This window comes from Cylas formicarius, unplaced genomic scaffold (genome assembly GCF_029955315.1).
Source record: "Cylas formicarius isolate icCylForm1 unplaced genomic scaffold, icCylForm1.1 PGA_scaffold_7__23_contigs__length_41026272, whole genome shotgun sequence".
Taxonomy (NCBI): domain Eukaryota; kingdom Metazoa; phylum Arthropoda; class Insecta; order Coleoptera; family Brentidae; genus Cylas; species Cylas formicarius.
The window spans coordinates 15,690,333-15,712,994 of record NW_026844352.1 but is presented as its reverse complement, the minus strand read 5'-3'; the positions used below and the strand labels follow the sequence as shown (position 1 = coordinate 15,712,994).

General features: G+C 32.8%; 3 protein-coding genes and 1 long non-coding RNA gene across 6 annotated transcripts in view; 1 reads left to right on the top strand and 3 right to left on the bottom strand.

Moving 5' to 3' along the window:
- Positions 1-790: 790 nt before the first annotated feature.
- Positions 791-3,768, bottom strand: LOC132704571 (histone acetyltransferase Tip60). The gene is made up of 7 exons (XM_060674651.1): positions 3,451-3,768; positions 3,216-3,273; positions 3,094-3,162; positions 2,613-3,031; positions 2,152-2,560; positions 1,842-2,004; positions 791-1,788 (listed from the first exon to the last, which is right to left on the bottom strand). The coding sequence occupies exons 1-7, from the start codon at positions 3,499-3,501 to the stop codon at positions 1,575-1,577; spliced, it is 1,383 nt and encodes a 460-aa protein (XP_060530634.1). The 5' UTR covers positions 3,502-3,768; the 3' UTR covers positions 791-1,574.
- Positions 3,769-8,209: 4,441 nt separating this feature from the next.
- Positions 8,210-13,036, bottom strand: LOC132705350 (uncharacterized). 2 transcript variants are annotated; one of them, XR_009619398.1, is made up of 4 exons: positions 12,900-13,036; positions 12,729-12,768; positions 11,711-11,948; positions 8,210-9,818 (listed from the first exon to the last, which is right to left on the bottom strand). It is a non-coding gene; the product is annotated as an uncharacterized LOC132705350 (long non-coding RNA). The 2 variants fall into 2 exon arrangements; XR_009619397.1 differs by lacking the exon at positions 12,729-12,768 and having other exon boundaries at positions 8,214-9,818.
- Positions 9,825-18,985, top strand: LOC132705349 (uncharacterized). 2 transcript variants are annotated; one of them, XM_060675886.1, is made up of 4 exons: positions 9,825-11,395; positions 12,924-12,972; positions 13,030-13,188; positions 18,352-18,985. In XM_060675886.1, exons 1-4 carry the CDS (start codon positions 11,390-11,392, stop codon positions 18,390-18,392), a joined length of 255 nt encoding a protein of 84 aa, XP_060531869.1. In that variant the 5' UTR covers positions 9,825-11,389; the 3' UTR covers positions 18,393-18,985. The 2 variants fall into 2 exon arrangements, 1 of the variants encoding a protein (XP_060531869.1); XR_009619396.1 differs by lacking the exon at positions 9,825-11,395 and adding an exon at positions 11,960-12,800.
- Positions 18,986-19,544: 559 nt separating this feature from the next.
- Positions 19,545-22,662, bottom strand: part of LOC132705348 (ATP-binding cassette sub-family G member 1-like) — a 45,089-nt gene continuing 41,971 nt past the window's right edge. Inside the window, exons 9-11 of the mRNA XM_060675884.1 lie at positions 21,391-21,491; positions 21,179-21,331; positions 19,545-20,400 (exon numbers count right to left, since the gene is read on the bottom strand). Of these exons, the coding sequence (XP_060531867.1) occupies positions 20,056-20,400; positions 21,179-21,331; positions 21,391-21,491 (599 nt within the window). The 3' untranslated portion in view covers positions 19,545-20,055. The remainder of the gene's footprint in view (positions 20,401-21,178; positions 21,332-21,390; positions 21,492-22,662) is intronic.

Sequence of the window (22,662 nt, the reverse complement as noted above, 5' to 3'; positions counted from 1 at the left end):
AGGTAAAGTGACGTTTCCCGCACGGTAGATCGGTGTCCAATTAGGTATTTTACAGAAGGGAAAAGAAAAAATATAATAAAACGTCCGATTGCTCCCAAACCCGTGCGATAAAATCCCAGAAGTGTCCGAAGTGGCTCGGATCGGTGGGACAAAAAACCACGTAGCAAAGTGTCGCTTAGTACACGCTAGATCGGTGTATAATTAGGTATTTTACAGAAGGGAGTAGAAAGATGTATTTGCATATAGGTATTAGAAAATATAAGGACTGTTAATACTTTAAAACTGACGCACCTCATGACATTTTATCGACAGTAACTGCGCATTATAGAATTTTATTCCTAAACAAAAATCTTTACACACACTTAATTCGTTTTTCCTTTAAAATTTAATGCAATTTGGACATACTAGGACATCTCAATGAAAAACTATAGAATTGACGAACTGTCATGTTGATTGTTAAAAATCGAAAATTATTATTTTTCGAAAATAAGAATTAAAATAATAATTGTTATTGGTTGAACTGAAGCGCGCATGCGCATATTAGTTTCAAAAGTTTCTGCATTATAAGTTTAGTCATACTTTTAATAGCTATATGGATATTTTAGTTCCAATTCTGCACATAATTTGTACAAACACCATAAAATTTGTCTTGTCAACATATACTCTATATATTCCATTGTACATAAAAAAAGTAAAATTGAATTTATATCGGCTGTTGAACAAAGAACATTAAAGTACCTGGATAAAAAAAATGGGATTTGGAACAAAAGATGAACTAGCGTTTTTAATTAATTTTAATTTATTTTTAACTAAAACTTCTGGATTCCTCCTGCGTCGGTTTTTGTTGATCAAACTTGCTAACATTCTTCGGAGCTTGACTGAAACTGCAAGTTCGAATTAACAAAAACCGACGCAGGAGGAATCCAGAAGTTTTACAAAAAGTATTACAGTAGCCTGAGGAGTTTCTTTGAAAAAAAATGTTTAATTTGTCTTATATACACGAATATATTACAAGTATACTTCAACTTATAAACCACTCGAACAGGATGTAAATTGAACTCAATGCACTAAATAAATAAAGGGAACTCCAACTTTATTTCGAAAGTCTGGAAATTAGAAAATTTTTCTAATACCATGCCTAGAAAGCTGCTGCCGATATAAACAAACAGTTATGAATGCTGAACCAGATGTCTTCTTCGGCAACATAAACCGAAAGTTACTCTGGTCTAATCTAGTCCTAACCTTAAATTTCTTTCTTGCAAAAACTGGTATTATCCTAACATGTTATTCTAAACAGTCTATTTTATCATTAAGAAAATTGACTCTTCAGTACAAGCTGAAACACATACACACATACATACACATACAATTCAAGAAAGAATTTTCTTAACTAGAAGTATTTTTCTTCTGAGATTGTAGTACAACTTGTCGCATAATATTTCTGTGATATATATAGATACTGACAAAACCACATGATACACCTGTTACATCAAAAATCAAAGTATAGCTGCCGTCGCTTCCTTTATTATCCTAAATGTTCATTAAGGAGAGGTTTTCAAAGGTGAAGTTCAGTGTTACCACTTTGCTCTCTTGCCCCAATCCTTTGGAGTCCAATGCAAACACTTTGAATCTATTCTAGTTTTCCTATTTTCTTGTTTGTAATGTGCCTGGATGATTTCCTTGCTGAGGGTGATGATGTACTGGCCTTTATAGTAATTTATGAGGTTCAAGTTTTGAAGAGTTGAAATGACATCTTCTTTTTTAATACTTGTAAGTTCGCATATTTCGCTAAAAAAAGGGGACATTTTAGTTCATGAATACTCGTTAATAATTATACAAACTTAATGGTAATTTGTGGTTTTTCATTCTCCCCCACCGGCTTTATTGACAGCAGTATCTCTAATATGGTTTGGGCCCAATAACTGCGATATGACAGTAACCCCAAATCTGATAAGGGTTTTTCAGGAGAGCCAGTTTTTCCTTCAAACTTTGATAATTCGTAACCTAAAAAAACCTCAAATTTATCAATCGACACTTTTCTTTTCACCGAAAATTCACCAAATCACAATTTTTAATTTATTTTGAGGGTACTGAATAGTTCCTATGCTTAAATTAAGAAAAGACAAAGCCAACAAACAAAAGGCAACTTACTAAATTCAATCAGTAATTTTCCATATCCTTTCCTTTGAAATGGAGGTAGTGTCAAAATACAAGCTACATTGTAATCTTCTGTGGACTCCTTCTCCTTTGAAAAATAACCAACTATATGAAAGCCCCTGTGATCAAAGACTGTCATAACATAAAACAAAAATGGATCTGTGTCATAATACAAAGTTTTGTGATCCAAAAACAGTTTAGCTAACAAGCATAAATTTTGGGCATAGACTTTGTTTTTTCTCCCATCTATTTCAAAGAATGAAATTGTGTCTTTTCGGTATATTTCATTTCCTGGTGGATGCCTAAGATTGCACTTTACCAAATGTCGTTCAAGGCATTTACGGTTTTTCCGGTATTTAAGACAGAACTCACATATATAAATGCAGGGCAGATGCACCATTTCCTAAAATGCCTGAACATGATAAAATGTCAAAATTCCAATTCCGGTAAATTACTTGTGGATAAGGGGCAAAATACCAAGGTTTTATCCTATGCATTCCCAATTCAATCATTTCTATATTCTTCATTCTTGTAACAACATCATCATGATGTGATACCATACTGCCAGATTGTCTGGGGCCTGCTGGAGGGACCACTCCATCTTGTGAATCTTCACTTTCCAAGGATGGACCTTTTCTTTTTCTGTTCATTCGTTTTTGCAATGCAGCTGCTAGAACTGCATTTCCATTTACCAATTCAGCATTGTTGAGAATGGGGCTTGATGGTCTAGATATAGTCCCATTATTTCCGCTTCCAATAAGTAATTTCTTAGGTGTTGACACTCCTGTACCAGTACATGTATCTTTCCGAGGAAAATGGACCTTTCGGGTGTCTAATGATTCTTCTGTTACCCATTCGTCCAGCCGTTTATTGACTAAAATTCGGTATATTTGTAAGAGCGCCAAACTACTGAATTACTTGAAGCTGTCTACTTACAATCAACATAATGAACATAATAATATTTTGAACCTTGCATATCTTTGATGCTTATTATTTCGGCCAGTGCTAAAATATTATTTCTAAATATAAAATACTTTGCATTCGACTTTCTAACTTACGCCAATCGTGTGTGCCTTTCATGTGGACTGGAAGTCGGCATCCTTCTACAAGAGAGGACTAAAAAAACAAAGTTAATTTTGCTTCTTATAAAATCTTCGCAAAGTACCAGTGTCCAGGCACTGGCTAGGCACTTATACGCTAATAACAATATATTTTTGGTTTCTTTAAAAATTAAAGAGCAGATAACCGACATTTAAAAATTTGTAAAAAAAAATAGGTTAGGTTTTTGCTTACAACAGAATCGCAAATTGTACTATCATCAATATCTTCCATTTCCACTTTCATCTGGATAACTTGTTCGGGCGAAGGAAAAGCGATTTTTCTAAATACTTGTATCGAACATTTAATAAAATTTCAATATTTACAAAAAAAATTCTCTTACAGTAAATTGAAGACACATTGTCTATTCTGTGCCTGCAGAGTCGGACCGCACGGCACAGTTCGCACAACTGCATTGTTTCTCGTACGAATTTTAAATTTCAGAATAAACATGATCTACGCAAGTCTACCTGATAGTATTTTTTTCTTGAAAATGAATTATTTCTAATACATCTAGTGACTAACAGTTCACCTAAAGCGTTTTAAATATGACGTTAGCTGAAAAAGCTTTATGACGTTAAGATCGATAAATTTAAGATCAGCCAATGGGAACTGTAAAACTTGTCTCTTTTAACTACAGGTTATTCGTTACTTTATATGAGATATCATGATGAGTATGTAAAATTATTTTGAGTTGATGTATTTCAAAAATATTTAGCAGGTGTGTTCTAAATCTACTATCAACTAATAAATATGTTTAGGAAATAAAGAATCAGGTGCAAATAGCACGAATTGTTTTTATTTGCTAGAAATGTTTATTAGTAGATTGATAAACATACTTGGCAAATCTTCCATATTATACTATATACACAATACAAATACACTAATTCATAATAATTTAAAAAATGATGTGTTCAAAAAGTAAGTCGACTTTTGTAATTGGGCGGGCTACGTATATTCGATCCTCGATATATTTTTTTTGGTATACATCAAGTTTGCACGTTTACTTTTTTTGCTGTAAAAAAATAGAACAAAGAATATGCATAAAATTTTATGTAAAAAAATGGAGTACAGTGCTGCAAAACACTTGAAATTGTGACAACGGCATATGGTGAATCTATTTTGAGCCAAGTATTACAAGCTGTTCCAAGATGGCTGAGAAGGCTCCGAGCGTAGAAAAAGTTAAACAAATGGTGTTGAAAAATTTTCGAATCACTATTGGAGAAGTGGCTGAAGCTCTCGGCATCTCTATTGTCTCGTGCAGTGCAATTATTATGAAACGTGTAGCAGCAAGATTTGTTCCGAAACTGCAAAATTTTGAACAAAAAAAACCATCGAAGAACTGTTAAATGGCGTCAGTTATGATCCCGATATGCTCAAAAAGACCATAACTGGTGACGAATCATGGGTATATGGTTATGACGTCGAAACCAAAGCCCAGTTGTCCCAATGGAAGAATCCAGAATCGCCAAGACCGAAAAAAGTAGGTCGAGTTCGATCAAATTTCAAAGTTTTGCTTACTGTTTTGATTATCGTGGCATAGTACATCAAGAGTTCTTACCAAAGGGTCGTACGATCAATAAAGAGTATTATCTTGCGCCGTTTGCGAGAAATAACACGAAGAAAACGTCCGGAATTTTGGGAAAACAATTCATGGATTTCGCATCATGATAATGCACCTGTTGGTGTAACTTTTTGGCCAAAAACAAAACCACAATCATGCCTCCGCCACCATATTCACCGGATAGGCCCCCTGCGATTTTTTCCTGTTTCCAAAACTCAAGAAACCCATGAGAGGAAGGAGATTTAGAACGATTGAGATAAAGATAAAGAAAAAATCCTGGAAGAACTGAAAGAACTCAAGGCAACACCAGAAAGTGCTTAACAGAAGTGCTTCGAGAACGTTCAATTTTTTGACAATATGTAGTCTTCCGTTTGAGCGGAAACGATAGTAACCTTCGAGTTTCAAATGGCACAACCTATATTTTTTGCATTTTTGAATTTTACGTAGGATAGGACGGGTTTTTTCTTTTTTTTTGAATTTTTGAAAATTGTGTCTAGGAGGCTGTGCCGATCATAAATAGTATTGACCGGGTGTCCTGAACATGTAAAAAATTGTAAATGAAACTTTTCTATTAAATAGCATTTAATGTAATGAACTATTATTTTTTAGGATAACCTAGTTTGGTGAGAACAAAAACTTTTTAAAACAGTACTTTTTTTCGCAACATTTTGACACCAAAATTTTTAAAATCAGTTAAAAAATAAGCTTACAGGAAGAAAAAAAACATATAAATAATAGTGTATTATGCAACAAGTGCGGTAAACGGCTCCGCTCCGCTCGTGTCAAATAAACTCGTGAGTTTAAAAGTTTAACGAACGTGTTGCATACTATATTTTTTTTCTACTACCGTTAGTTGTTGGGTACATTTTCGCAAAACAACACGACATGACCGTCAGAATTGACAAACGTTAAAATTCAAAGCGTGAAACATCCGATTGCTCCCAAACCCGTGCGGTAAAATTCCGGAAATGTCCGAAGTGACTTGGATCCGTGGGAAACGAAACTGACGTGGTCATGTTACACTTCCCGCACGCTAGATCGATGTATAATTAGGTATTTTACAGACGGGAGTAGAAAAATTTTGCTTGTATTCATCAAGTCGACATGATTGAAAATTCTGACAGTTTTTACATTTTTATCTGATTATCGATTTTGTCGTGTTATCGATTTGAATTATCAAAACATTAATCAATTTACAAATGGAGAAAAAGTTGATATTTTTCTGATATACGGGGAATGCAGAAAAAACTCTCGACAGGCCCGTGGAATGTATGCAGTCCGCTATCTGGGAAGTCGCCTTCCTGTACATTCTTTCTTTAGAAAGCTCGAATCGAAAATGAGAAATCCACAAAATAATCGACATGATAGTTTTATTATAAACAAAGACAGCTCAAGAGAATCTGCCTATCATTCTATTAAGTATAACCTTCATCAACATCTTTATGAAGCTGACTTTGTAAGAAGACTTTGATATTGTAATTGGCTGTTAGATAAACATGACAAGAATAATAATTTCGTTAACTTAATTTTGTTCAGGGCACGCCTCCTCATAATTTTAGAGATGTCAGTGAACACCTACGTGATGTTTATGGGGATGGACTAATCTCAACACATGGTTCAGCCAATTGGCCCCCACGGTCACCGGACTTGACGCCGTTAGATTTTTTGTCTGGGAGTATGTGAAAGACCGTGTTTATGTAACTCCAGTGTTCGGTCTACAAAAATTAAAGCGGAGAATATCGGCTGCATTTGATAGTATAAAATGTTAGGAAGGGTTATAGCGAATGTAATTTCTAAAACCAGGAAGTGTCGTATACAAGAATCGCACTTATTTAATTCAAATAAATTTAAAATTGAATGTGATGTTTCGTATCAATGTAAAACTTGTCTTACAGTAGCAAACGTTGATATACCAGTTTCAAATCGATTCTACCGACATTGTGGAGGTTTTATTTTCAAACAGATTTTCAAAATATTGTGTTGAATTATCTCAAAAAGTGACAGATTTGAAAAGAAGAAAAAATATTTCTATTCTCTTGTCCTTCTGAGTTTCCAGTAAAAATTGCTTGTAGCTTATGACATACGTATACATGCAATACTTCCGTTAGTTTTTGACTGTATCCCGTATTCCAAAAGCCTATCAAGTAAAAAACAATTCTAATCGTTAAATCTCAGAAGAAACTCTCACATTTTTTTTAATGCTAATATGTTTTTTCTTTTCACTTCATTGTCGAGATTTTTTTCTGCATTTTCAATCTTACGGACTTGACAACTAATAATGAATAGAAGCAAGGTCGCCTAAGTAATATTTTGTCTTTATAAAAATGTATTTACTTATCCGGTTTTTTCCTTCCTGTGACCTTATTTTTAAACGGATTTTGAAATTTTTGGTGTTAAAATCTTGCAAAAAAGTACCGGTTTTAAAAAGTTTTTGTTTTCACTAGGGTGCTATTTGCAAAAAAAATTAGGTTATCCTAAAAAATTAATAGTTCATTATATTAAATGCTATTTCCCATTAGACAAGTAAAGAAAATTTATTTACAATTTTTCCCATGATCAGGTGATCTGGTAAATATGGTCACAGCCTCCACAATTTTCAAAAATGAAATAAAAATTTTAAAAAACGTAGAATGATCTCCTGAATCCAAAAATGCAAAAAAAATAGGGGAGAGCAACCATTAACCATTTCAAATTTCAAATCGCTATCTCAGGCCGTTTAAAAGTTATAGAATGTTCCCACTTTCTTTTGTCACCCGGTATAGTACATGCGTATAACTTAAAGTCAGTTCCTTTACCTTAAATATTTGTTAAATATATTGACAATACTATAGAATCCACATTTTAAACAATGAAGGTTTTTTACATAGTCCCACCGCTCCACATTCAATGCATAGTGACGTCACAAGGTGTTTTTGTGTGACCTCATATTTTCATGAAATGTTTTTTTTTTCAAAAAAATTAATTTTTAGGTAGATTTCCACAGGTCGTGATGTTTCGCCTCAAATTCAAAATTGCTGCAAACGGCCTATTATATCGAAAGTATCACAAAATTATATCTACATTTTTTATTGCACTGGACTAATTAGCAATAGCAGTTATAGAAATTAGGGTTACATCATTAGCTCACAAATTAAAAAGATAACAAGGGAAATCTGGGATGTTTGTCAACCAGTTTTCTACTGGCAATTTTTTACGCTGCAAGAAATCGATGAACTCGATTTGAAAAGCGCATTATGTTGCAAATCCGATGCGCTCTTTTACATATGCATCCATCAGTACATATCTTTAATGTAAATCTAAGCGATAGAAAGTTGAGTCACCGACTGCTTCTACATTGTTAATTACTTTTCTTAATCCATGGTTACCTAATATTTTTACAGTTTCTAGGCAGACTAACTAGGTTATTACAGCCTCCTTATGAAGGAACTGGAAGGAAAGAAATACTCGTTTTAAATAAGGTATTTATTTATTTATTTATTTATAAACAGGTCTTTCCAACAGACAGACGCAGCTGTCCAAAGAAATGAAAGCACAAAATATCACAAAAAAGATACTTAGTCAGTGGACTAATTTAAATTATTTTTTAAAAGCTAAATCAAATTAAGAACTAATTACAGCTTTTTATTACAGTGTGTTAATTGTTATGTCTTTTTGACAAAATGTATGGCTTCAATTTATGTTAGTATTCGTAAAGACAACTAAGTGTGGTGAAAAATAGCTATCTGTGAAATCTGGTGTACCAGCTGTGTGAAATCCCTATTCTTAACATTTTAGGTTTAGAACACTTTCCATCAGTTAAATCATCTTTTAATAGTAAACCAATTAATCCAAACCAAATTCCAATATGTGATTAGCAGCTGGTAACTACCCGAGTATCTAATTATAATAAAATTATATGAAAGTTGCGGTGATGTTTCATTTGGTTTTGTGGAATACATGGAAAATTATTGTCTTCCGTTCGGCATTTTTAAGGCTATAAGACATAAAGCAAGATAAGATCATAAAAAATATTTTCTCTGTTTTTTTATGGACAGGAAATTGAGAATTACCGAAATTCATAGCCAAATGTGTTAAATCTACCCTTCTGTATGAAGGAAATTACTTGCTTAAATTTGAAGAAAAAGAAAAAAAATAAGAAGGAAAGAAAATTTATGGAATTTATAAAATTTGTATTTAGCACTGACACGATATTCTTTCCCGCTTTTCGTTTTAAGTTCTCAGGGTGTTTTTTGTATATTATTTTCACTTCATAGTTTTTGAATTACGACGGAATATAAAAATTTATTACTGAACCTAAAATTTGTTTTTCAAAATTAGCGAAATCTGGATAATCATTTATAAATCTGTTAAATCTATGTAGAATCCGTGAAATCTGAAACCGGTGAAATCTTTGCGAAATCCGTGAATTTTTGCCCCTCGGAAAATATCAGGGATCATTGGACAACTTAAAGATTATATTCCAAAGTTCAGATAATTGGCAATGATAGTTTTCCGTATTCGGCTTTTAAGAGCTACATAACTTGAATCGTTCCAAAATTAGAATTACACCAGCTTGAATACAATAGCAAGACGAGTTTGTTGAATGAAAGTAATGTTACAGCGGCGTTAATACAAGTAGTTTGTAATAATAATATAATAATAATAATTATTATTATTATTATTATGGAGATAATAATTCACGGCGAAGACAAAGTACAAATATTTCGTTTTCAAACGATTTCGTCTACAATAAATTTCGTATAAAGAGGTTTATTCAAACTTACCATCTCCATTACCTCCATTTTCAGCATATCTTTATGGAATTGCTTCTTATTTGAAATATGCCAATGAATAATGTTTTTTTTTCAAAAAAACTTGGGTATTTTTTCGTATTCTCTTGAGTGATAGCTATCATTATCCAGGATCCATTTATCATTTTCAAGGGCGATTTTTGCCCACAACTACCAGAAAGTAACCATAATTCTAATTTTAAACACCAAGGCACAGGCAGTTCAATTACCTGTCAACAACAAGATAAATCGTCATGACTAAGGAAGAAAAATTTTTTAAGAAAATATACTTCGAAATGAATAATATATTATATGAAAAATATGAAGATTAATATTATTTTAAATAAAACCAGAACTTTTTCTTTATAATGACACCTACACCACAGACCTATTTGAATAAAATTTCTCTTGCCTTTGCAGACGATTAACTGCATGGAAAATAGCATTCTAACATCCCTAACTTTTCTTCATGTGTAAAGACTATTTTTAAATAAGTGATACCGTTCAACTAATTTAAATGAGTGATAACAATTGATATAACAATACTAAAATGAACACATGAAAACTAATTTTTTCATAACAAGTTTTCTATCTGGCAGGGCAGTCATTTTTTGTACAGCCTTCTTTGAACAATTTTTTTTGGACTTTTAACGAATCTATAGAACTAATGAATCCGTTTTTGCTAAAGAAGGAGACGAATAAATTTTACAAGAAATGAAGACGTGGAAATTGATGGTGTTATTATTGTTTCTAACATTCAAATAAAAGAAGAAAAGGGAAATGGAGTTTTATATCGCAACCACCCATAGTCTAAAAGAGAAATGTGCTGATAATTCGGTTATTTTCAATTTTACGCTAATATTGCATATCACCTTTTTTGTTCTGTTGATATTACAGTGAAAAAGATGCAGGGTATTCTATTTAAGAAGAGTACATTTTCCTCATTCTTTTTCTAAACCCTACATCTACTGTTTTTCTGTTTTCACCACCGTAATCAGTGTTTAATAATTCAACCGACTTTGTATCTCTACTCAAAACAAAGTTACCAATAATGAACACTTTATTTAGGTCGCGGGGTATAGAAACATTCTGTTGTATTGCTGTACAACTGTAATTATATAAATTATAAATATAGATTAACTAAAATAAGTCGTCAAAACAGTTTGACATTTTTGGGAAGTTACAGCAAGTATTATATGAATGTTACCTTCTTAAAATTGTAACATGATTTTCTTCCACCGACGGTCAAACTATTACAAATAATGGTCATTATTTGCCAAAGTGCAAATGATTTTAAGATTTGTAAGATGTCGACACTACTAAATTAAAAATACCTCCCAGCACTGATAAACGCTTGTAAAACGGCTTTTTATTGTTTTATTGTTTGGTATATTGAGGGTAAATAGCCTTCCGTTTATGACAGGCCAGATATGTGCATTTATCGTGTGCTGACCAATACAATATTAAGCCTATGGAATACGACTTAAACCACAATTTTATCGCGGGAAGAAACAGAGTCCAACTAACTTTAAATGCATTTACAGAAGAATTCAGAAAATATTAAAACGATTTTTCAAAATTGTTTTTTTTTCGATTATCAATCCGGAAGTTTTTAAGTTTTATACACATTCCGAGGTGCTTTTCTTTTTCCGACCGAACTGTTCTCCCTGTATTTTATGTCGTACACTCGATTTTTTTAGTTAGAAGCGGGGCAAAGGTAGGACAATGCCAATTTCGTCTAATTTGAGTATATAAGCAGGCTACTAATCGACAGTAGTTTCATTTTTATATTTAAGAAAAAATGAAGGTAAGCATCATTTTAATTGCTTCCTATAACTGAAGATAGTTCTGATTTTGATTCTGTATATTTTGTAATGTTTGAAGGGTTTAATTTTATTAATTTTGAATCAGATTAGTTTGTAATTACACACATTTTCTTTTGTAATTCAAAGTGACGATTTAGCTTCTGATAAAAAATATGTTTTGTTAGCCAAAAAATAGATGTTCCAATAAGAAGGTTAAATTTTAGTTACATAAAAAACTTTTCACAGTAATGGTAATAAGGGCAACAAACTACGGTGTTAAGGAAATGTACGGTCCTAGAAACTTGAAAAAAAATTACGTAAATCGGCCAAGGCAAAATGTTAGAAATTATTCCAATCCAATCTTTTATGCTTAATGCCATTTGTTCTGTCTCTATTCGAATATTTTCTTCAATAAATGTCCACATCCCCAAAAACGTTTTTATCACATTCTAATAAACTCGGAGTCGTTAAAAGGGCCTTTTTCTAGACGCGCTATGAGTGATTGTGTACCTTGCCACCAGGTGGAGTTTTTTTTGACTTAATCGCAATCGTAACCTAAAATGTGAATAAAAGAAATCAACGCAAAAAGTCAAATACAACGTCTGTTGTTATTTACTAATACATTCGAAGGACACTGATATTTCGATTGTTTGACGTGCTCAGTCGTTTTAAAATTATTGCTATTTCTACTTATTCCGCCATTAATAATTTAGTTTTGTCAAATAACCAAAACTAATCCAATTTAATTTATTACTGAATTATTTAAGTAGCAAAACATGTATTGAAATATAAGTTTAATGCAATAAATATTTAACATGTTCAAAAAAATAAGTGGTAGGCCTAAAACGAAATTTGTTTTCATGGCAATAATTCTTAATTTTTTCCCATTTAAATACGTTAAATAACCTTATCCCGTTGGATTTATTCTAGAAAATATATTTTTTTGTAATATTTTATGTAGTTTTATGTCAGAAAAGAAATATTTGAGTTTGTCTCGGCTTTAACTATGGTTAACATTAGAAATTGTTGTAGAAATCAGGTTATAAAATTCAAGATAATAACTACGCTCTTTGGTGGCCATTTCAGAAACTAGAAAGTAATTTCCAGCATTTTCTATTGATCGGTTTATTTTTATATTCCATTTCCTTAATATCATTTACCTAGGAGACACCCTATATGTGGATGAAGCTGTATATTTTTCATCTTATTTAAAGCTAAATTTCAAATGTTTTATGATGGATTATGTCATTAGTAATTAAAGAGTACGGTTGGTGAGAATAAGAATTAACAAAATTAGTGATCTTCGCGCGTATTAGGTCCAGTTGTTGCTTATACCTAGATATTATTGATCAGGAGTTCTAGCTCTGATAGAAATCTAAAAATATTAATATCGTTTTGGTGTTATTGGTAAGTAACAAACAAAAAATTATAAAACAAATACGAAATCCTACGAGCAAAAATTAAATTGGTAACATAAGTACTTTAATATTTATTACCTCCACTTACCTTATATGTATTGTATTATTTCAGGCGTTTTTTTGGTTTTTGGTAACTACTGCTCTAGTTAATCTGGTATTAAGTGAGTGATAACGGCAGTCAAAAAAGTACAAAATTTATTTACTATTTTTACGTTCAGCCGGCGTCACTGGAGGATATGGTGGAGGCGGTTATGGCAGCGGCGGAGGACACAAGGGAAAGGGGGGAGGCAAATCGATAGGAAGCAAAGGAAAAGGAGGAGGTGTAAAAATCGTGAAAATTATTATTTCCTCTGGAGGAGGACGAAAATCTGGCGGAGGTAGGTCCTATTGTGAATTTACGAACACACGGATGTATTAAACTAAAATAACTTTATTAATAATGAATACACTTATTTTTAATTAACTCTCTCTCATGTTAGGTTAGGTTCTATTCAACACCGTTTCCTCTTCTCTTTTTACAGTGGATAAAATGACAAGTAATCACAACACTCCTCCTCGATTTGAAGTTTTACAAATGTTTGGATAAATGAAAATCGTGATTACAAGAATAAACAATTGCAGTGTTATACAATATTACACTTATCTCTAAGTTTTACAAATAAATCCTTGCTTAAAGGTTTTGTTAACATGTCTGCTAAATTTTCCTCAGTTGGTACATATTCAACAGATATTTTCTTGTGTAATACTAAATCTTTTAAATAATGATTTTTTATATCTATGTGTTTAGCCTTTTTTGAATTCTTATTACTTTTTGACATTAATATTGAACTTCTGTTATCACAAAAAAGCAGTGTGGGAATATTAAGCTTAAAATCATTTAACACCCCTTTAAGATTCATTAGGTCCTGAGCACAAGCAGCCGCTGCAACACATTCCGCTTCGGCGGTAGAAAGAGCAACGCATCCCTGTTTCTTTGAAAACCAGCATGTTACCAAGTAAAATTAAGCAACCATTTACACTCTTCCGATCATGTTTATCTGATGCCCAATCTGAATCTGAAAAAGCTTTTAATTTTACTCTGTCATTACTTGATTCATTTTTCACAAAAGTTAATCCTTTAAATTTAGTTGTATTTAAATAACGTAATATTCTTTTTCCTGTGTTCCAAGTATCATTTGTTGGCTTATCCAGAAATCTACTTCAATATGAAACAGAAAATGTTATATCAGGTCGTGTAGTTGTTGACAAGTACATCAGTCCTCCGATCAATTGCCTGGAAGGAACATTCACAATCTCACTATTTTCATTATATTGAAATCCTTTTTCCATAGGTGTAGATTTTCCACTACATTCTTTCATGTTAAAATTTTCCAATAGTTTTTCAATAAACTTTGTTTCCTTGATCTTCCTTTCTGTTTATTGTCATCCCTAAGAAATTCTTGACTTGTCCCATATCTTTTGCTTGAAAATGTTTCTTTAGTAAAAATACTGTTTCTTCAATGTTTTCATTCTTTTCCACTACTAACATGTCGTCTACATATAATAATATCCAGTTATTTTTACCACAGTACAAGCAGCAATCATGTCTTGATCTCTGAAAATTGTTTTCAACAGCAAAATTATTAAAAGTTTCATTCCAAACTTTTGGAGACTCTTTGAGACCATATAAAGCTGGATTTAATCTTAACCCTGTTGATTTTGTTTGAAGACCTTCAGGTGGATATACATAAGCCTCAGTTTCTAATTTTCCATTTAAGAAAGCTGTAGGAATATCTAACTTTTATTTTCCAATCTTTCTGTAATGCTATGGAGAATAAAACTCTTATTGTTGCCATACATGCTACAGAAGTAAACTGGTTCATAAAGATGCTTCTCCTTAATTTGGAAACCTCTAGCCACTATTCTAGCCTTTTTTATGCCATCTTCTTTTGTTCGTTTGTGTTTTACCTTCTGGTAATTGCACTTCAGTCCAGGTTTGCATTTTTTCATGCGAGTGTAATTCCTTTTTTATAACTTCCTTCTATTCAACTGTTTTTATCGCCTCATCGTAATTCTTTGGATCATTCTGTGATGTTAGCAAACAATATGCTGAGTAAATTTCATACTCACTAAGATGTTTTGGTGTGTTTATCTTTCTTCCATGTCTTGATGTCTCAGTTTTTGTTACATTTCTGTCTTTATCATCTAAATTTTCTGACTCTATTCCATCATTATCATCTTCTGATTCATTTATGCTACCGATTTCATTTTCGTCTGTTTCTGTCTCTTTATTGTAATTTTCTTCATATCTTATTATTATGTTCTTCATCGCTATGTTTTTGTCTTTGACTTCTTCTATTAATTGATTGTAATTTGTCTGATTTTCATCAAATGTAACATCTCTTGAATATATAATCTCATTATTCTCAAAATTCCAAAGCCTGTATCCATTTAAACCATATCCAGTCATGATACAAAATTTTGCACGTTTCTCTAATTTATTTGCTTTTGGTAAAACAACTGACCATGCCTTACTCCCAAAAACTCTTAATTTTGATAAATTGTTATTTTGATACCATCTTGTCGAGGGAGGAACGCCACCATTTGCTTTTGTGGGTGACCGATTTAACTCGTATGCTGAACCTAAGATTGCCTCTCCCCATAACTCTTTGGGTAAATTTGTTTAAGCAAATTTAGTTCTTACTTTATCTAACAAAGTTCGGTTCATACGCTGAGACTTACTGTTCTGTTGCGGGCTATATGGCAGCGTATACTCAATCTCAATACCTTTATTTTTGCAATACTGTTTGAAATAATTTGAAGAAAATTCACCACCATTATCACATCTAATTTTTTGTATTTTTTGACCCTGTTGTGTTTTTATTAGCTTAATAAAATCAATAACGTTTTGAGCAGCCTCATCTTTAGATTTTAACAATTTGATTACCAAAAAATGTGAATAGTCATCAAGTAAAACCTGAAAGTACCTATGACCTTCTAAAGATGGAGTTGCCACTGGCCCTGCAATATCTGTATGAATAAGTTGACCAATCCGAGTAGTTTTTCTAGTACATTGATAAAAAGTTTTTCTAGTACTTTTACCTTCCACACAATTACTACAAATTTCATCACTGTAAGGTAAACTTAACTGTTTTAGACCATAACGATTTAAATGTAATAGTCTCTTATGCCAAATATTTCCTGCATTATCATTTATTACTTTATAGCAATTTTCAGTTTTTAAATTTATAACAATCAAAAATAAATTATTAAAACTTTCACAATAAAATGTAACATTGTTGTATATTATTTTTGCATGTTTTCTACTTGTTTCATCAGTTTCAAATATTATTTTAAAACCTTTTATTAATAATTTTGACACAGAAATTAAGTTATGCGACATACCATTAACTATTAGAGCTTCTAATTTTATTTTTTTACCTTGGCAAATACCACTCAGCGTTCCCTTTTTCTCTGCAACCAACGTCTCCCCACTCTTGGCAGTACCTATTTTTATTTCTGTCTTTCAATCTTGTATATCTGTCATATAGTCTTGCAGTTCACTTGTCACTAAATGTTCAGTAACTCCAGAGTCCAAAATAAAACTGTTTATGTTGTCATTCAAGCTCACACTATTTAATGCAATAAATGCAACTTGTTTATCACTTTCTTTCACTTCGTTTGTCTGCTCACTTGTGTTTGCATTCGCACTATACTTACGATTACCTCGACGTGAACCTCTGTAATTTGTAGCAAGTCTACCTCTATCTCTATGCCTATTCTGTAAACACTCAAAAAATTTGTGACCTTGTTTGCCACATTTATAATACACATATTGGCTTGCTTTGAATGTAACTTCATTATCATTTCTACTATTATTCCCATTTTTTGATTTCATTTCCATTCAAATCCATTGTTACATCTGTGTTTAATGTTTCAATCGCCGTTATTACAGGATCATAGTCCTCATTAAGAGACAAAAGTAAGTGGGACACCCTATCCTATTCTTTGATTTTAGACCCAATACTTTCTAATTCTCATATTACAGAGTTAAATTTCAAAAAATGATCCTCTAATTTTTCGTTCCTTCGAAGTCAACTTCGAAAATACACTTTTCCTTTGAAATACATCTTCTAATGCTTTTAACATATGCGTCGCTGTAGTTGAATCTTTAATTATATCAAGGTGTTTGTCACTTACACATTGCACTATGATTGATTTTGCCTTTGCGTCCCTTATTTTAAAATCTGTCTTCTCTTTTTCCTCAGCAAAATTTGATACTTCTTTCTCCAACGTATCTTCAATCTGTTTCTCCTCGAGAAATGCTTTAACTCTAAACCTCCAGTTATTATAATTTTGTGCATTTAATTGTGGAAATACCACCGACGACGTATTCATTTTGCTGTTACAAGTTTAATACACCTGTTCAAAAGAATTTTTTTTTCAAATTTTCTCTATCCACCTTCCGCCAGCCAACGTCTTGCGTGGTTCTGGGTCCATAACCTATTGTGAATTTATGAACACACGGATGTATTAAACTAAAATAACTTTATTAATAATGAATACACTGATTTCAAATTAACACTCTCTCTCATGTTAGGTTAGGTTCTATTCTACACCGTTTCCTCTTCTCTTTTACAGTGGATAAAATGACAAGTAATCACAACAGGTCCAACGTTCCTTTTTTACATTCATTCATCGTCATGGTTGCATAATTCGTTATCTCAGATGTTTCGGATATACAAGGTGGTCAACATAGAAAGACACTTCGCCCTAATTCGAAGAGTAATTGCCTTAAAGATCTGGGGTGAAAAAACTTTTAACTGAAACTTTCAAGAGAATATACTGGAAATTATTATTAAGTTTCTAGAATGCCCGCCAGGGGGCATAATCGCATTCTTATATTTTAAATCACGCCGTTGCGTTGTATAGCTTTGATAAATTCGGAAAGTTTGGGGGGGTGTCCGAACAATTTACGAATACATAAATCACTTCAGAATAACTGAACCCATTTTGTTTTATTCGTTGTTAGTCAAATGAGTGTATTTTCGGTCTTACTCTGTAAGCTGTTTGAATTACAAATATTTTCAGTGCACCTAATATGATTATGGCAATATTACTATTTTACTTGGGGAGTTAGTGAAAGAAAATCCCATATGTTGCAGACAAAAATGACCACACTGTATATAAATGTACTGTTAAAATACAAAAGAAATCTTTAAAATGACAATAATAATTAACACCCATTCGAAATCGATTTTTTTTTAAATCCAAGTGTGCAAAACTATTCTGCGGCATTCATTTAAGTCGAGATGCGATTGCTCGACCTGACGGCCAGTCTAGAAATTTTAGAAACACTTCTAGCATGTTCTTTTTGCCGTTTTAGTGTCAAGAATTTTCTTATATTTAGTCTTTGCGACAATTAACTTTCAAGATATGGCCGAGAGCCCTATTGAATTAATTTAACTACTTGCTGCTGCGTTAAAATAGAACCTTTTTATTTATTATAAGTAATTACAAATGTAGCGGGAAGCGATACATATTTCATTTTATTCACACAGGTGGAAAATCTAAAGACGGTGGCAAAGGAGGATGGTGGTAGTGACACACAAGATCATTTCAAAATATTTTATTTGCTACGGCGCTTAGTTACCTAATTTCAGTTCAATAAAGTTTAAAATTATTTTCGGAAATAAATAACAATTGACGTGTTTTATTTACCCATATAGCAACTAAAAATATAAAGGTCCGATGTCGACAATACCTTTGAAGTATTTAAAGCCAAGGCACACTGAACATGCGCCTGTTGTTATTTCAAACTAATCAACTAATAAGACTTTGCGACGTTGAATTATCAACGTACCCGCTGACATTTCGTCAATTCGACAGTTTCAGCTTGGAAGTGGCATTCCTTCGTCAGTATTTCTCCAAAAAAAAGGTCATTTTTTTTTTCATGAAGAAGACGAGAGTTAAGTATATTATCTAAACCTTTTTAGAATCACGTTTGGCTTTATCATTTTCGTTTGGTTGTGATAGTTTAGGACCGGCTCTGAAGATTGATCTTAGTTTCGGTCCCGATTTAAATTCACAGTTGAGTTTGAGTTGGTTTTGCTTTTATTCTGGTTTATTTTTGAATAGACCCTGCAATAATGCAAGCACTGCCATTTTACGTAGCTTTAATCGGGGACCACTGTTTTTAACAGCGCACTACAGAATATCAGGCAAAATAACATGACCCACAAAATTGCTTCAATTGGCTTTATATTTTAAGAGTATTTTAATCTGAGATTAATATCAGCATGGATTTATAGCAACAACACATAAGATATCACTATCTCAAAAAATAAAAAAATTGTCATTTTGAGTAAGTAAGACAAATTAATGTAGCCACAAAAAGTAACACTGCCCTATTAGATCGTTGAGTTAGTTAGATGAAGGCACACCATTTAAAGTCAATAAGAAGGGTTAAATAAAGAAACATTATCCCAGAGACCCTTAAAATACTGGCTTGAAAGAAAGCTGACCTTTAAAAATTTTATATTTTCCAAGACCAATGGTTTAAAACTAGCACACATTTAATGACAACAAGGAATATATGAGCTGTTAACGTTAACAAAAACGGCTCAGCTTAAGCACTCCAAAAAAAAAAGATTGAACACACTGAATTATACAAAAGTAGGCTTTCAGAAAATTTGTTAGAAAGATAAATGTTTAAAATCTTTATAAAGGTGGTGTATTCTTATTTTTTAAAATATTGTTGATTTTTCTATTTATTGTGCATTTTATTACCAACATTTGCAGCAATAACTACTCTTTAATAAAAACACACGCAATTCCGTTTGACTGACGATAAGAGAGCTGAAAATAATTTTTTTTTGCCAACTGAAATATTTATATATCTCAAAAAACGTGGAACGAATAAGCCTCTAATAGCTGTAAGCATCTACTCTCATGGCAAACTAAGAGATTAGTTAAGTACACATAACCAACGATTCCTAAAACGCTATGGAGCAAAAGCAAAACGGATTATAAAAATATAAAATACCATCAACAAAACTTATATAACAAATGACATAATATGAAAAACATAATACTTAAATTGGGTGATTCGATTATAAATAAATCGGTATTCTTTGGTACAGTTTTCTAATTACCCACCACATTAAGGCAAGAAGTACTTCGATCACTGGCAAGCTCGTAGCATTAGAAAAACGCTTATCAAATTATTTACAAATGCAAGCAGTACGCTCGCTCCGCTCGCCGAATTACCGCTTGTTCAGTTTGAACCACAAGGTTAAATAAGTCGCGGCGTGCATGAGACACCAAATGAATACAACGAGTGAAATGTTGGACACCAAGTCGACGTTCATAATGTCCATTTCCTTTAGGAATTTATTCGGGTCTTCGTAGTGGCAGTAAACTTCATCCTCCGGACAAAACAGTTTGCCCCTGTTTAGCCCATAGACTGAATATACAATTCCCTGAAAGGCTGCGCGGAAGTAGCTGATTGCAAACAGCCATCTGAACACCAGCGGCGTATCGTATAACCTTATACAGAAACCGAATATGGAGAAGAGGCACGCTATGACGGGCCCGATAAATACCGCGATCTGTAACAAAATTATTCAAGTTATGCATACCGGGTGGAAAGTTATTTAGAATCCTAGATGTGTCTTTCTTTTAGCTTAATAAGGTTAAATAAAACTGTTAAAACAGGCAAACACTTTAAATTAAGTTTCCTGCTCTTGGTGCCCTCTACATTTGGGTGGTTCCAACTTCCAACCCCTTGCAGAGAATTATTTATCCTTTGATGTTCATCCTCAGCACAGACCAAAGGACTTCATGTTTGTTGTTTAAGGTTATACGGAAATAAACCAGTTTTTATCCCATTCTTTAAGGGAAACCAAGCACTTCATAAAATAATAATCATGAAAAAAACTAGTTTCAAAACACACCTTTAAAGCATGAGATCTAGCGACGTTCGACCGTCAACATAGCTTGTGACAGCTCCTTATATCCACAGCTTGGTTGTGTTTTTTTTTTGCAGTGCAGTGCAGGGCAAATTTTCCCAAATCCCATTAAATTTTCACAGAAAAATGAGTTAAGTGTGGGGATTTGATTGTTTACAAAGAAAACGGGGCCGAGTGCAGGTTAGTTTGTGAAATTTGAATGAAATATGTAAAAGTTTTATTGTAGTAAATAATACCTTTAAGAGAAAATAATTCAGTCATACCTTCTATAAAAAAAATAATTACACTTATATCAAACGGCGTTCATATCTACTGGTTCCTTGTTACTAAATTAATCTCCAACCAAGATCAAAATTGTTAATTTCAAATTCCTTGTTTCATATATTAATGGAAACTTAATTTTTTTAAATAACTGTACCTTGGTAGGAGTGGTCGCCCCAATAAAGTATCCCATGGATTGGGCACATAGGGTGCCCAGGGTACAAAACAATACGAAGAGATATACTCTGAAGTCCACAGGTTGATCGGTCAACCAATAACTAATCACGATATAGATCCACGTGCAAATCACCTGTAAAACAAAAAATAATTAATAAAAATAGAAAAAACCGACTATATCCTAACACTTACTTGGAAGGGAATTTCGATTAGCACTATGGACAACAGGTACGGTGTTAAATTGTACCATCTATTGAAATGTTCCCTCGTAAGTATTCGCATTTCTAGCGGAACTGCAAATCAGAAATAAATTGCAATTTTCTTTATTATATTATAAATAATATGCTGAAAGTGGTGAGAATATACACAGTGAAGGGCAGGCGAACGAGATGTAGGTTGGTTAATTTTTATTTGAAAAAGTAGTATTTACTTAGATAATTTAAATAAGTTCCCCGTTTAGATTTGTGCGCGAATTCGGGTTTGGTATGCAACCCAATATACTCGGTTAGTTTGCTGTGATGACCAGAAGGGAGAGACAGAAGCTTGTTAGCGGCGAAGGAATAGAGAGCATGTTTTCTCCGTTTTTGTTAGTATTGCTTAAATCGAAGTAAAGAGAATAAAGTTTTTATGTTGTGATATAACATCACTGTTTTTGAACCGTCGATAATACAGCACACCAATTTTAAACGTAACAATCCCTGTATATTATTTTACGTTCCTCAATTATTTTCTGGTTACTTTTGGATAATACCTCCCTACACCTATCTTTGGCGGTTTCCGACGAAGTAATTATTTTTCCAATTTTATTTTCAAAACATAACCCCAATTAAGACTTTATTACATACAACCACATTTGAATTCGTAGAGAGCTGGAACATCAGCTATAGTTTATAAACAATATAGTTCGAAATTTCGGAGAAACGTAAAAAAACCATTTGCTCCCTCTGAAAAACATTAGTACGATGCACCTGCCGGACGTAACTACGGCTGATTGGATAGAGACCGTGGATATAAACAAGAACAATTTAGACGAGCAAGTGACGTACCTGTCGAAAAGAGAGTGCGGATATTTTTTGATTTCACTTTGTAAACTAATTCGCATTAAACTATTTTGCTACGAACCTGGGATAGCTTCATTAACGATTAATCATATTTTGGTGGCGAAACCTCGGAAATAGTTTGTGTGGATCTTTAACGATTACCAAGTGAAATCCAACGACAAAGATGGACCTAGGACTCCGAAAAATTATCGCACAAATTTAACGATTCTCCGGAAAACTGTCGGAAGGTATCATAACCTCGGAACAGATCAACGTCAACCAACTTACCGTCTTATTAGCGCGAATTGGAGCTATTAAAGCAAATTTGCAAAGTATCGACGAGCAATTGTGCCCTTCGTTTAGTGAACAGCAATTAGAAGCGGAGTGTGCAAAAATTGCGGAATAGAATGATATGGTAACAATA

Excerpts from the sequence above, each read along its gene's own strand:
- LOC132705349 (XM_060675886.1), top strand. Across the intron at positions 12,973-13,029 it reads TCTAGTTAATCTGGTATTAA|CCGGCGTCACTGGAGGATAT; the intron begins GTGAGTGATAAC and ends TTTTACGTTCAG. Across the intron at positions 13,189-18,351 it reads AGGACGAAAATCTGGCGGAG|GTGGAAAATCTAAAGACGGT; the intron begins GTAGGTCCTATT and ends TTATTCACACAG.
- LOC132704571 (XM_060674651.1), bottom strand. The coding sequence starts at position 3,501 with ATGAAAGTGGAAATGGAAGATATTGATGATAGTACAATTTGCGATTCT. Across the intron at positions 3,274-3,450 it reads GTACAATTTGCGATTCTGTT|TCCTCTCTTGTAGAAGGATG; the intron begins GTAAGCAAAAAC and ends TTGTTTTTTTAG. Across the intron at positions 3,032-3,093 it reads TTATGTTCATTATGTTGATT|TCAATAAACGGCTGGACGAA; the intron begins GTAAGTAGACAG and ends ACCGAATTTTAG.